At 50.4% G+C, this 14,547-nt stretch overlaps 1 protein-coding gene across 1 annotated transcript; it reads right to left on the bottom strand.

Annotated features, from left to right (window-relative positions):
* Positions 1-55: 55 nt before the first annotated feature.
* On the bottom strand, positions 56-10,177 carry CHMP7 (charged multivesicular body protein 7). The gene is made up of 10 exons (XM_083811682.1): positions 9,773-10,177; positions 7,941-8,115; positions 6,360-6,545; positions 5,522-5,655; positions 5,074-5,122; positions 4,645-4,764; positions 4,260-4,358; positions 3,349-3,409; positions 2,556-2,717; positions 56-1,770 (listed from the first exon to the last, which is right to left on the bottom strand). The coding sequence occupies exons 1-10, from the start codon at positions 10,060-10,062 to the stop codon at positions 1,706-1,708; spliced, it is 1,341 nt and encodes a 446-aa protein (XP_083667808.1). The 5' UTR covers positions 10,063-10,177; the 3' UTR covers positions 56-1,705.
* Positions 10,178-14,547: the final 4,370 nt, after the last annotated feature.

Below are 14,547 nucleotides of genomic sequence, written 5' to 3'. Positions count from 1 at the left end.
ACAGAAGGACAGCGATCTGTGGCACTGGGAAACAGAAGGAGGCACCACAAGAGACTCTGGTTCCTCCTCTCCCCTTTATTACATTTAGGCAGAAAACACAGTGGTTTTTCTCCTGTTTACAAAGGAAAGGAATACAGAGCTTCAAGTCATTTCACATAATTCCATGTGCAGCCGGGGTAAACTGCTAGCTGGCCACAGCACACGATCGCTGGCAGCAGTCTGTGCTCCTGAACAGAAGTGACAAAGCACCCTAGTTGACACCAGTAACTTCTTCTGCAGCGCCCTGGGGCTCAAGCTGGTTTGTCAGTAACGAACAGGGCATGGAAACTCCAGCCCCAGTTTTCTGTTCACCCAAGCTGCCGCGCACGTGGCTCTATCAGTGGAGTTTGGCACAGGATGAAGCCAAGAGCTGAATGGTGACAGGAATACGTTCCGAGGCAAGGAGAGGTGCAGAGAAGACTGGTTACAGATCAACACGTTGCTAGTCGCTCCCATGCCATGCACAGACTCTGCGTGCAGAAAGCCTGTGCCCATTTCCCTTCCTTAAGGAATTCGTTTATTCGTGTTAGGTACCAGGCTTTCTGCTTTTTTTTTTTTTTTTTTTTTTAAGTGCATACACATAATAAAAAAGTGACCTGCAAAAGATGACGGTTTCACTTCCACTGGGTAAAGACAACCTCTAAAAACGTCTTCAGTTGCTGTCCTTGGTGGCTTTTTGTTTTGTTTTTTGCATTAGAAACACGTACAGGGTTGTGTTTTGGAGCTTTCTGGTAACCCACAATCTTGTGGAATTGCAACATCAAGACTGAAGGCGAAGATGAGACTGTTACATGAAACCGTCCACTCAGAAAAGGGAAAAAAAAAAAATATGCATCCCTTCCCCACCCACCCCAGATCACTCAACGTGAGAGCTCAAAGCAGATCACCCTGATGCTGTTTCGCGAACAGGGAAGATACAAAAATAGCAAACAGCTCAAACTCCAAGTAAGAGCAAGCAGAACATTTTTGATCGTAGTGACTGCAAACCTTTGTCACCAATGGCAGCATAAGGAACTCCTTCATTGAAAATCTTTTGCAGGTCTCCCTTTTAAGGCCTTAGTGTCATTACAGAAAGAGGAATTATTTTTGTCTTGTGCTTGCAATTGCTGCCCCCTAGTGCAGCAACAAAACCTCCTACAATTTAAGTTACAGTGTCTAGTCGTCCACAACCGTGCAAAATACAGACAGGGAGGGATAGAACTACCAACAGGTGCTTAAGCTCGTTGCAGATAAGTACTGTCCTTGACGTAAGTTATGTGCCAAGTGTTTTAAACAACCACACAAACAGCCAAATGTTGAGCAACTGCAATACCGCTGCAACTCAGATTCTCAACATCAGCCACAGCAAAGAAAAAAAAAAAAGAGCACTGTTATGGACATCGAAGAGTTTATCTTCACTGCGTTCCCAGAAGGGAAGACTTGATGCCACGGGTGACTTGGGATAACAAGTCAAATTGAGACCAGTGCAGATGTTGGCACAGAGATGACAAACACCAGCTGGGGCCAGTTCCAGAGTGGATTGTCATGGCAGGAGATCCTGTTGCTTAGCAAAGTGATATTCACGAAGAAGAGGGGACTACCGCCCTTCTGTCCCAAAGTTTTAGTCTTAAGGTTCCTTAACTAATGACAACTTCTCAAACTGCAGCAACAGGATGCTGTTGGGTCTTTAGAGATTCAGTCCCAGAGCTGTTTTGGGTTCAGAGGAAGCAGAGGGAGTCTTTTGTGCCAAATCTATAAAGAAAATCGCAAGAGAAAGACGTCAGTTTTCATCAGTAAGAAGGACTGGATCAGTCAAGTCCACAACTAACAAACCATTTCAGAGGTTCTCAGTACTTCCAGCATTTGACTGCATTCCCTTGGAAACCCAGGATTATATTTCGCAGAGGATGCTGAGCTGCCTTCTGCTCTGAAATCTGAGAGTATCAGCTGCCCAAAGAGGAAGAAAACTGTATGCACAGTCCTGTGTAATTGCTGACTAACAGATTGCTGAAAGGAAAATGAAAGTTTGGTTACCCCCACCCTTCCCTGCCCCGTTAAAGACAGGAGTAGGGAAAACTCCATATATGCCTTAAGTCCATGGATTCTGGTCACTCACTTAGTGAATAAAGACTAGTTTAGAGCTTAGTGTAAGCAAACATCATACCTACAACACAAGACGCAGTAAGCATTCCAGATACAGAAGAGCAGCAATGAGAAGAAAACCCCTAACACTGCACAAGCTTAGCTAAACAAAGTCCAAGGACTAGATTCCTGATAGGGCCTTCAACTTTCCCTGTGACTCACGGCAGAATGTCCAGGTGCAATTTCTAGCAACAACGGCAGCTCTTTCAAGACTGAACCTGGAAGTCAAAGGCAATGTCACTGAGCTCCTGGCAGGGAAACCAGGAGAGCTTGCTTCCAATTGCATAACTGAAAGTGGGAAAGATTCTGGCTCAGACTTCAGTTCTGCTTTCATTTTGCAAGGCTGTCATCGATCCTACTAACAGCTAGCTAACATAGCCTGCTGACATCCATACCTCCGTCAGAGAGAGAGAGCTTTTCCAATTCAGCTTCGAGCTCAGCATCCGAAATGGCCGGATTCAGCACCTTCTGTGGAACAGGAGGCAGGTCTACAGGCTCCCTAGTCGAGTCCTGGAGGAGACTGTCCAGCTCCTTCTCAAGTTCCTCGGTATCCATCTCTGCCGAGTAAAGAAAATGGTCAGTTGCTAGCAAAAGTACGTACCATCTTCACAGACAGACTGAAATCCAAGTTTAACAGAGTTGTTACTGCCCACCCCCCCTTCATTACTCATAGTAATAATAAGGAACTCCCCGGACTTCTTCCGAAGGTAAAAATTCAGTCTTTATCTCAGAGAAAAGCTATTCCTCTAGAAGCCTTTGTGCTGAGGCCTCTAAGGGTAAGAAAACATTTCAGCAGAGACAAACAAGCTGCAGCACCACACAGGCCAGAAGAAAAAGAACACCACTCAGAAAAAAAAAAAAAGAAAAAACAAAGCAGCAGCCACTCTAAAAATAATTTTATATCAACACTACACAGATCTGAACTGAAATCCTCCCAGTACTTAAAGGCTGCAGGGATTTGGAGGTGCACAAATGCTGATTCTCCCACAACCCACTGTCAGGGACTGTAACTCCTTATCAGTCATCATTCCTTTTGAAGACACTGGTAGCAACATTCTTGGTATTTTAGTAACAGCCTGTCCTTCCAGGAAGGAGGACTAGTCCTACCCAGGGAGGGAGCAGAGAAGGGACGGCAGCATATAGTAAGTAGCAAGACCACGAGCAGAGAATGAAAGCCCTCAAACATACCTAGACCATTGATTCCTGCCCCAGCCAGAGTCTGGGCTACTTCATCTTGAGTATCACAAAGCTGAGGGGAAGAAACAACACAGTTTGATATAGAATACAAGCTCATCTTCTGTCTTACCGTAGCCAAAAGCAGCAATAGCAACCAACAAATAAATCAGAAGTTAAAGGCAGCAGGCACTACATGACCAGTTGTAAAAGCAGTAACATGGAAGATGATTTAGTAAGTGCTACAAGACCAAGTGACATGCCTGAGGAAACAAACCTGAAACAGAAAAAAAGTCCTCCTAATTCTAGCTTGTTCACATAAGCAACATGCTTACACTGAGGCTTATGCTAGCAAAGGAAGGAAGCTATAGATCAACGTCTCAGCTATGGAATGTTTAAGTACACGGAAATGAAGCTGCTAAAGAAGTAACCCTTTTCTGTCTTCTACATCAGCTTACGCAGATAGATTCCTTTCTTCATTTCCATTAATTCAGAAAATTTCCATTTTCCTTACTGAATTGCAGAAGATTACAGGTTAGGCAGTTTAAGACCCTGTTTTATGCACGTAGGTGCATTCCAGCTTCCAAAAGCTGGACTTGTATTTCTTCTTAATACATCTCACTAAACATCTTCTAGGAAAGCTGCGTGCTTGCACAACGTTGGTTACCAAAGAGCACATAAAGTGCGCAAGTTTAACGTAAGTCGTGACTATCAGCCAGCAGTAAATGCAATTATGTAAAACCAGACACAGCTGGTTATTTGAATACTTCTGCTCGCTGAACTAAAAAAGATTGACTCTGTCTGCTCTGATGACATACAAAACAGAAAACAAGCAGCACCAGATGCCTCAGCATTAATATCTGGACAAATCTGCTGCGTACATCTATGCACTGCTTGCTTATTTCTGTGTGCTCTTATCTCAGTACCTCTTGTATTTGATCCACCAGGTTCTCCGCCTTCTCCACAGTAACATCCTTCATAGACAGTTTCAGAGCTCCCACACCAGCCTGATAGGCATTAAATACCTTGAAGGGAGAAAAAGTAGCATACATTAACTAAAATTAACAGGCAGCGTAAACTCCTCGCAAGACCCACTATCCAAGCAGGACTCTCAGAGAAACCACCAGCACACGCAGAAAGCAGAGCCACAGGCAGGTTTATTCCAAGCAACACCCAAATATCAGACTTGCTGTTTCCTGGAGCAGAGAACACAACCTCATCAGCCCTCAGACACGAGCTCTGAAGAGCAGGTGAAGAACAAATGAGAAGCACGAGGCTAAGGTGAGAGGCACAAGACAATATTAACACTACCATCTGGTCAGTCTGGGAAGCGTATATGCGATCCAAGATGCCTTGCACTGCATCCAGCTTGGAATGAAGCTCTTCAATGCGCCTCTCTGTCCTCCGTTTTGACTTCAGACATCTCAGCGCCTGGAGACATTAGATACACAGACCTGGGTCACAAGCCAGGCAGCAGTCAAAGGCAGCATACAAGAACAATCCCCACACAACAAGGCACATGCACAACAGCTGGTTTTAAGAGCTAGATGTTCCCACTTCTCTTCACCACACCGCTCTGGTCAAACATATCCGTACCTTCACCTTAAGGACACCCTTGCCCTCAGAAAATAAACACACCTAAGATTAACTAGACAATACCAGACCTGGTCATTACCTGTAGTTACGGACCAGCTCTAAGACACTTAACTTGTAGTTCCTCCTGAGTAGAACAGTACTTACCAATTGCTTTTTGCCAGCTCTACAAGCACTCCGGGCATCTTCTTTACACCTGTACAGATGCAACAAGGAAAGGAAGATTATTCCTTTTGCAAGCAGTAGTGTTTTTTACAAACCGGCAGCCACCCTCACTACCTTGCTCTGATGACCGAGTACCACTGCCTTTCACATACGGCCACCCTCAAACCACTTTTGCTTTTCTCAAGTAGCCCTTGAAGGCACGCCAGATCTTTGCAAAGCTTGCAACACCCACTCACTACATGTTGTTTTCCTGGCGTCAGGGAACAAAGACTAGGAAACCTGCCCTAGGGCATTACTGAAAATACCGCGTTTACTAAGTGGGAAAGAATGACTTGCACTTGGAGGCGGCAGCTTCATCCTTAACTACGTCACAGGAGCACAAAGTTTTGTATCATACGGAAGTTCTCCCCGCCACCCGTCCCCAAATTACTTTTCTGCTTCCTGGGAAAGGGACTCCACCTTCTGTGACAGCAGCTGTTCGCTCTGCATCAACTGATACACTCCAATGTCCACGTCATTCATCGGGGACACTTTGGCATGAAGACCTCGGGCAAACTTCACGATCTAAAGAAAAAAACAAAACACGCTCAAGTTGCTTTGTCTCCAGAATTCGTGCCTGCACTAGAAATATTTTCATCCTGATAGAAAGAAAAGATGCTTTTACATCTGGTTTTGTTCAAGCCTTGCAACAGAGTTAAGGAGACACGCCAGTTATCATTTAATTCAATATTAAACCAGGCAGGATCAAGCGATGTCAGCATGGAAACAGAAGGCCTCAGTGGAACACCCTGAGGATTTAAAGCTGTCCTAGTGCTTTGAACAGCGTACGGCAACATCACACTTGTAAATACTTCAGTACTAAACCATGCGGCGCAGAACGCTACAGGCAAACATGCCACCTTAGAGACAAGAAAGCCTGTGTCTGTGTAGTTACTGACAGACGGGAAAACCCTTGCACAAAGGGAACCCTTGCACCACCGATTCCAGTGCTGTGGAACAATTTCAGTTGGGTAGCTGGGAAAAGTCAACCCGAGAGTAGAAAACTACAATATCTGCCAAGTTGTTAGCTCTCAGATTACACGGACAATATTACAAACGTTTGACGGCGGAAAGCAAGAACCCATCGCACATTTATGATGTTGGAGCACATAGAATTGACTTCCCCAAACAAAGAATGCCCACGTTTAGCCAATGAAGTATTCCTTCCAGCCGGATGAAATGCAAGACAGGGATTATACCACCCAAAAGCAGTCACCTTTACCCTGTACCTTCTCTCCATTCTGTTCCAGGATTGTGACCCTCTTTTCCTTTTGCAGCTGGAGCAGCAACAAGTAGAACGTCCTTTCATCCGGACAAACGCTGGCACAGAGGGAACGCAGCTCTGAGAGGGCAACAACAGGGTGAGAAGAAAGCGCAGAGTTCTGGTACAGGCGATAGACTTCCTCTGCCTTCTCCTGAAAGGAAACAACAGGACTATCTGTGAGCCTACGCAGGACTTTTCCTTTTCTCATGGTGACTGCCAAGTCCACACCTGCTTCCGCCCACACACTGAAGCTGAAAAGTTAGACGCATCGCATTTGGGGCCAGACGGACTTTCAGGAGGAGTTGTAAGGAATATTCAAAAGCACTTACAATACTCTAAAAACATCACACTTAGTGGAACACAAAGTAAGAGTTTTCCACCACAACCAAAGCTACATCGTACAAGTCGTCTGGGCGAGCACTACAGAACAACCTAACAACCAGGCAGGAAGCAAGTCTGCCTCCTCACTTCTTGAAACTCCCCTCCCACCCAGTTTAAACCCCAAACTAACTTCTTTAATCCACACTGCAACCGTACTCAGCGCCATTTTGCATCATTTGCGGAGGAAAGAGGAAAGCTTTCCCCGTTCCAAGCGTGAGTTACAGTTCACAGAGGACTACAGAAATGACTCTTCCCACCAATTCCCAAACTCCACGTCGAGGCCTGTGATTTTCCAGACACCTTTTTAAGTTCTTCTCCCCTCCCATGCGCGCACCCTCTGAAAAGACCGTGGAGTCCCCACTGCAGAGGGCAGGCGCTGTATGCTGCCAGAGTAACTACAAATAAAGGAACACATCTAAGGAGTTCTCACATTTCTTCCAGTCTCTAAAGAGGCCACTTGCATGCAACAGCAGCAAGTCCCGGTGCTAATTTTAACAGGCACCAAGAAGCGCCGAGAAAGGGTCCCAAGGTCTCGACCTGTCAGCACAGCACCGCCCCATTTAGACAGCAACAATGAGCTGCGTGACCTCACAGCGCAACCCACGGGTCTGCCGCCGACAACGTGCTGAAGAAAAGGGCGTTCGAGGGAATGTAACAGAAGCTCTAATCACGTCTGAAAAGGGGAATGGAAAGGAAACGCTCCGAAGCAAAAGCAGCCTTTAACACCGCGCACGTGGGTTCAGCAGAGACGCGACACATCAGACTGACAGCCAGTGCCTTCCATGTCACCCTTCTCTCCCTGCAACAGAGGGCACTCGGCCTGCGAGTTTCTCTCACGCACTACACTTGCGCTAACTCCAACCTGAGACGTGCAGCGGTCTCACAGCGCGCTGCTTGGCTTCCTAGACTGCGCAGCAAGCCTGCACTCTCATCGCTTGGAAGCCAGCAAGAAGCCTCCACATTCATTTCAACAAACTTCTGTAGATAGGAACTATTTCTTATCCACACGTTATCACAGCTGTCTCTCTACGTTTGTACTCCTCAGGTGTATAAAGCCTGACGGTAGCCTTCTATTCAATCCTGATCCTTCTTTGCTAGCACATAAAGTTCCTCATGGATTTGTCTAGAGATGCATAACCTCGAGGAAACTCTCAGCAACGCTCACCTGAAGTAGCTCCACGTAAATCAGAACCTCCTCTTCCTCGGGTACCTTACTGTCGCCCAGCACACTCGAGAGAGTCCACTTCAGGGGCTTCAGGATGAAGACTCCCACGCCCCAGGAGATCCAGCTGCTGTCCACGCTGGCCATGAAGTCTGACTCCCTCTGCATCTTGCCGCGCCTAGAGAAAAGACAGAGGCAGAACTGAGTACGGTCAGCCTTAATCCCTTCTGCTGGCAGCAAGGAAAAGTGTCAGCATGGAGAACTACTAATCAAAACATCGCTCTACGTGCTGTGCTTCCACAGTTCTAGCAGAGTTTTCTAACAGCTTCTAGCTAAAATGTGACACATTGCTGATGCGTACAAAACGCACAAAGGTTCCCTCTCCTCCCAGGCTTTCTCTGGGCACAAGAAAATTTCTTCCAGTTTCACAAGCTTCTCTGTTTTCTTACTTGCAACTGATGAAGCGTGGAAGGCCACTTGCAAGTTTCAAGACTACTTCATCTGTGCACTAAATCGCAAACAAAGAAGTGAAACCTCTAGACGTGACAGCAGTTACGGCACACACGTGCAGATTCAGCTAACCCCCGCTGGTTTGGAACATTTTCAGGCCATCAGTCCCAGGCTACGGTTTCACAAGACAAAACACCTCACTGCAAGCACCAGCCTACAACCATTCCTGCACGCCTGTAGGACAGCACATGCCGTTTACTGCCGGCTCTCCACAAGCACCGTTTCAGGGAACGTAACCCAACTTAACGCAGAGCTCCTTCCTGCACCTGCGTCTTCCCAGCACAGCATCTCCCTCGGAGCTCCTGCTCTCCCCTACCTCCTGCGAGCCCCAAGGCGTGTCCCTCGTGGGGCACAGCCTCGAGCTTGTGACCCCTGACCCTGCTTTACGTCGCTCAGAGCTCCCTCGCCCCCCCTTACACAACACAACCCCCCGCTCCCTCGCAGCCTCTCTGCGCTCCCCTCTGCTTTGCAAAGCCGTGGCATGGCACAAAGCTTCCTCGTGCTCACCCCCAGTGCTCAGCACTTGCGGGCATGAGCAGCACCAAGCCTCGCTTCACAACTCCCTGTGCCCCGGCATTTACCTGGCATCTTGCTGCACTCTCCCTGCCGTGGGTACAGCGGGCAGCTTTCAAGCTCCTCTCCTTCCAACACCAACCTCCTGAAGCAGCCCCGGCCCCCCCATACATCCCCAATACCCCTTTTTCTACGCACCCCACTACAGGCTCCCCACCACAGTGCTAAGCACTCCTCCAGGTGTGAGACCCCCTTTCTGTGCACCCCCATCACGCAGGGCTCCCCTCAAAACTATGCACAGAGACCCCCCCAGACTGCCCTTTAGCCCCTCACTATTCCCTTGAACCCCATAACAGGGACAGGCAGGCTGCCCTACAGCCCCCCGCTGCTCCCTTGTGCCCCATAACAGTGGGACAGGCTGTCCTACAGCCCCCCAATATTCCCTTAAGCCCCATAATGGGGGGAGCAGGCTGTCCTACAGCCCCACCACTATTCCCTTAAGCCCCATAACAGGGGGGGCAGGTTGCCCTGCAGCCCCTCACTTTTCCTTTGAGCCCTAAAATCGGGGGGCAGGCTGCCCTACAGCCCCACACTGTTCCCTTCAGCCCTGTAATGGGGGGCAGGCTGCCCTACAGCCCCCCACTTGTCCCCTAAGCCCCATAACAGCTGCGTGCATATCCCAGATCCCCCCCATCCCCTCACAACCCACCTACGCCCCCTCCCCACGCCCCCTCCCCCCCCAACCCCTTCACCCCCACCCCCATCTCCCCCCGCCCCGGACCCCTCTGACCCCACACCACCCCCCCCGGTACCTGAGCAGCTCCCTCAGCACCGTGCCGAGGCCCAGCGGGACGCTGCCTCGCCTCTCGAAGCCGTGCTGCAGCTCCCTCAGGCAGGTGCGCACCGCACCGCGGCGGCGGCCGCGGGCCAGCACCAGCCCGACCCAGAAGGCCATCTTGCTGTCCCACTCGGTGCTGTTCACCTCGCGGCTCTGCTTGAAGGCCGAGAAGAGGAAAGCCATGCGCTCGTCGTCCGTCTCCCACTCCGGGGGCAGGTCCCCGGCCGGGGCCGGCCCAGGGGGCGCCCTCCCCGGGCTGCACATCTACGCGAGCCCCCGGCTCCGCCGCGGCCTCCGCCCGGCCGGGACCCGCCTGGTTGCTAAGGAAACGCCGGGCGCATGCGCGCTGCCGCTCCGCCCCCCTCCCCTCGCCGCACGACTACAGTCGTACGGGCGTGCGCGTGCGCGGTGCCGCCTGGTGCCCCCTCCCTCTCACAGGGGCATGGCGGCCATGTTGGGGGGGGGGGGGATAGAAGGGGGGTGTGAGGGAGCGTAGAATCTTAGAATCGGGATCGTGGAATTGTTAAGGTTGGAAAGCGCCAAGATTATCTGGTCCAACCGTCACCCTGCTACCACTATCACACACTAAACCATGTTCCTAAAGCACCACATATGTTTCTGTGAACGCCGCCAGGGATGGTGACCACCGCCTCCCAGGGCCTCCTGTTCCAATGTCTGACTGCTTTTCGGGGGATTCGCCTCAGCTCCTCCAAATGGCACCTTTTGGGGGGCTATTACCCACTAAACCATGTCCCTAAGCACCACATCCAGCCTTTCCTCGAACACCCCCAGGGACGGTGATGCCACCACTTCACTGTGCATCCCGTTCAATGTCTGACCACTTTTTGGGGGATTCATCTCAGCTCCTCCAAATGGCACCTTTGGGAGACTATCACCCATTAAACCATGTCCCTAAGCACCACGTCCAACCTTTCCTTGAACATCCCCAGAGACAGTGACACCACCACCTCCCTGCACAACCCATTCCAATGCCTAACTGCTTTTGGGGGGATTCACCTCAGCTCCTCCAAATGGCACCTTTGGGGGGCTATCACCCACTAAACCATGTCCCTAAGCACCACGTCCAACCTTTCCTTGAACACCCCCAGGGACGGTGATGCCACCACTTCACTGTGCATCCCATTCAATGTCTGACTGCTTTTCGGGGGATTCACCTCAGCTCCTCCAAATGGCACCTTTGGGGGGCTATCACCACTAAAGCATGTCCCTACGCACCATGTTCAACCTTTCCTCGAACACCCCCAGAAACAATTACACCACCACCTCCCTATGCAACCCGTTCCAATGCCTGACCACTCTTCGGGGGATTCGCCTCAGCTCCTCCAAATGGCACCCTTGGGAGACTTGGTGTTGTTTTGGGGCTCGCCAGCGTGTCCCAAGCCCTCAGTAACAGCCATGAAGGGTTGTGCTGAGAAAGCTGAGGGTTTGGTGCGTGGTGGCTGACCCAGCACCTCACAGCATCACCCCTAAACCAAGCTGGAACCCGCAGGGCGCTGCGTTGTTGTAGGCAGCCAGTTGTGTGGTCACTGCTGGAAAATTGTGCTGTACGCGTGTAAACCCCCAAAACCGTGCCGGGCTGTGTCAGTGACGCAGCACGCCGCTGCGGTGAGCACAGCCGCCCCAGCACCTGGCCCCTCCGAACGTACAGCTGGTGGTTGGTGGTGGTTCCTGTGAGGTTTAAATGTACAAACAGCACACACAAAGTGCTCCGAGCACAGCCCTGGCGGATGCTTGTAGCACACCACAGCTACCCCAGCCTGACCTTGCTGGGGCTGGTGAGAGGTTTGGTGGCAGCGCCGCTTCGCAGGGACTCGGGTTGCACCTAGCATCAACAGAAGTTAGCTTTCCTGTCCTTTCACATATTTTTTTCCTCCCTCCTGCTTCTCATGTATGATTTCCATTTTTCCTGGTTGCCCAAGAGCAGTAGCCTTGTATCATGCAAATATCAGGATTCAGGAGAAGGGAGGCATGGCTCTCAGGGATTTCTTCCTGCAAAGTCTGACGTTTTCAGAGCAAAGCTCCATGTTACTGAAAGAAGGGGAGGCAAGCGCTGTTGCTTAAGCAGCGCTGCCAAGTTCTGGGTATTTCTATATCTTCAAATTCACCGTATGTGCTATTTCTTGCCCACAGAAGAAGGCGACAGCTCCGTTTTTTGGCAGAAGGCTGCTGCTACCTTTCCTGTGCTGAGCCCAGGTTTCTCAGGCTACAGAGGTTGCTGCTGCTATGGTGTGTCACATCAGGGACCTGGAGCTCCCTCCTGGTGTCCAGGGGCTGCAGAGGACCGGAGCAAGTGGGCTTTGGTGCCTGCAGAGCAGGGGAAAAACCAAGCAGTGTCTGGGAGCTCAGCACTAGGGTGCCCTGTCCCTTGTGGGTGCTGAGTAGCTGAGGGCATAACCAGCCACTTCACGATGGAGACAAAACCAAAACCACCTCCAGCGTGTGCACTTTACAGACCTTCCAGGTGTGTTCGGTGTCCTTGAGAGGCACAGAGGGAAGGATTGTTTTGGTTTGTGTGCATGTAAATCCTTCCTCACCAGCTCTGAGTCAGCGGTGGCATGTATGCCTGCAGTCCTCAGCTTAACCCTGTAGCCACTGGGCTGCAGGAGTCACCCCGTGCCCCCAGGGATTATCCAGAAATCAGAGAGAAGTCAGTGCAGGGCTACGCTCTGCCCTCAGAGGTGCAGGATATGACGCTTGCTTTTCCTCATGTCGCTGCTGGGAGGCCTCTGGAGCTGTGCAAAAGTCGGCCAGGCTCACAACCTCTCCTGGTTTTATTTTTGCTGAGGTTGTTCCAAATTCATTAATGCAGCCCTCATTAACGCTGCCTCACAGTGCCCTGGTGAGCAAAGGGCGCTGATGTCGGTAAATAAAAGCCAGCGACGGCCTTTTTGGAGGGTTCTGTTGGCTTTTTCCCCCTGGCCAGACCTAGATGCTATGCTGCAGGGGCAGCAGCAGGTCCCAGAGCAGCCTTTAAACACACCCTGATCCATGTTTTAAATCAGGAGATGACTCAGCAGAGGCAAGAGCCTATTTTTATCTTCTTTCAAGCTTTCTGTGTCAAGCTGAAATTTCACATTAATCCTTTCAGTGCTGGCCACAAAATAGCATTGCCTTGTAAGTGCGAAGCCATTCATACCCAAGCACCTGCGATCTCTGCGAACCTTGCTGCCAAAACCCAGCCCGGCTGTTCCCTGTGAAGGAGGGCACATTTTGGCCACAAGCAAACACCGTGTCCAGGAAGCTATACCACGGGATGTGACCACGAGTCCTCTTCACAGGAACCGCACGGGGCTGTGTTTAAACACCTGGGAAAATCGGCCTTGAACCCGTGGTGCCAGCGACTGTTAGACTGGGGCATCATCACATGTTTGGCTGTAAAAAGAGCCAAGTGATGGTCCTAATCCTGCGGGATCCTGCCAGAAACTCCCTCCTGACCTGCAAATTCATCTGTGAGAAAAACTGACACAAACCAGAAATTATACATATATAATATATATATATATTTACTGGAGAATATTTATATATTTACTGCAACGCTGCAACCACTCAGTCCCTGGCCCCCACCCTGCTGGGGCTTTCCCTCACCCCAAAGCTCCTTTTAAGTCCCGTTTCAAGGAGAGGAAAGGGAGGAGAGATGGGGAGGGCAGGGAAGGGGTAGATCTGAGTTCAGACCACATAAAATCTCCCTTTGCTTTCAGCCAAAGCTCGGCCGGGAAGGCAAAGTGTTTAACCCTTTCCCCTGCCCCACAGCTGCATGCTCAGAGGCTGGGAAAGGCGACAGGAGAGAGGATGCTGAAATCGCCCTGCTCATCCTGAGCATCTCCAAAACCCAAAAGATAAAGCAGGCAAAGGGAGTGGGAGCTGCTGCCACAGAGGGGAAATGAGGCACCGGGGGTCTCGGTGGCTTGTCCAGGGTTTGAAATGTAAAACTTAATGCTGATGAATATAAAAAAATATCTAATAAAAGAAATATAATATATAAAAGAAATAAAAATGAAATTATAATAAATGATGAATATATTTTAAAAAAAAAAGAATACATATACGCATACACCCCAGCACCTCCCCGGGGTTTGCCGTGGATCACAGTTAAAGATGTTTTAAAGATAGACGAGGAGCAAACAGATCCTGCATTAGCCAGCACACGAATATTTCAAGGGTCTGAACCGTCAAGCAGCCAGCTCGTGTGAGGTTAACCACTAACCGTGGCCAGTAAGACCAGGCTTCCCCAGACGTCCGTTTATTACACGGCATCCTCTGCGGGCAATTAATTCCTGCTTCGGTCTCGTGCCTCCCCCGCTCCCTGGAGGCGAGCCGCGGTCCTTCCCCAAATTCTTGCACTCGTTTTGTTTTCCACTTGCAACAGAGCTGAGGAAGAGTATGTGTGTGTGTGTGGGGGGGGGGGGGGGGGGGGGGAAATTTGGTAACCCAGAACCCTGCGGGGTGCCCCCATCTCGATGCACTTAATTTACACCAGTTGTGGGGCAGCCTCCCTGGCTTCTGGAGGGGTTTGGACGGAGCCGATCAGGCTGGTGGTGATAAGGAGTGGGTGCTTGCCAGGAGGCCTGGCCCTGGGTGATAAATGCACACCCTTTTTGCCCCTGCCTTACAAATCAGCCTTAAATAGAAAAAGTCCGTGCGCCTGCTCCGTGCGCGGCGGTGGAAATTCTTGCTGTGCGGGTGGGTGACGTGTGTGCCGCGGCATCCCGGCTCCGAGAGTGTACAAAC

The sequence above is a fragment of the Anser anser genome, assembly GCF_964211835.1.
Source record: "Anser anser genome assembly, chromosome: 26".
NCBI lineage: Eukaryota > Metazoa > Chordata > Aves > Anseriformes > Anatidae > Anser > Anser anser.
This window is presented reverse-complemented; position numbering and strand designations above follow the sequence as displayed.

What these genes read in the sequence shown, in the direction of transcription:
- CHMP7 (XM_083811682.1), bottom strand. Translation starts at nt 10,062, where the DNA reads ATGTGCAGCCCGGGGAGGGCGCCCCCTGGGCCGGCCCCGGCCGGGGAC. An exon ending in CTTTCCCAGGAAGCAGAAAA is followed by an intron (nt 5,123 to 5,521) that starts GTAATTTGGGGA and finishes GCATCTGTACAG; the next exon opens with GTGTAAAGAAGATGCCCGGA. An exon ending in GGCAGGAATCAATGGTCTAG is followed by an intron (nt 2,718 to 3,348) that starts GTATGTTTGAGG and finishes TTTACTCGGCAG; the next exon opens with AGATGGATACCGAGGAACTT.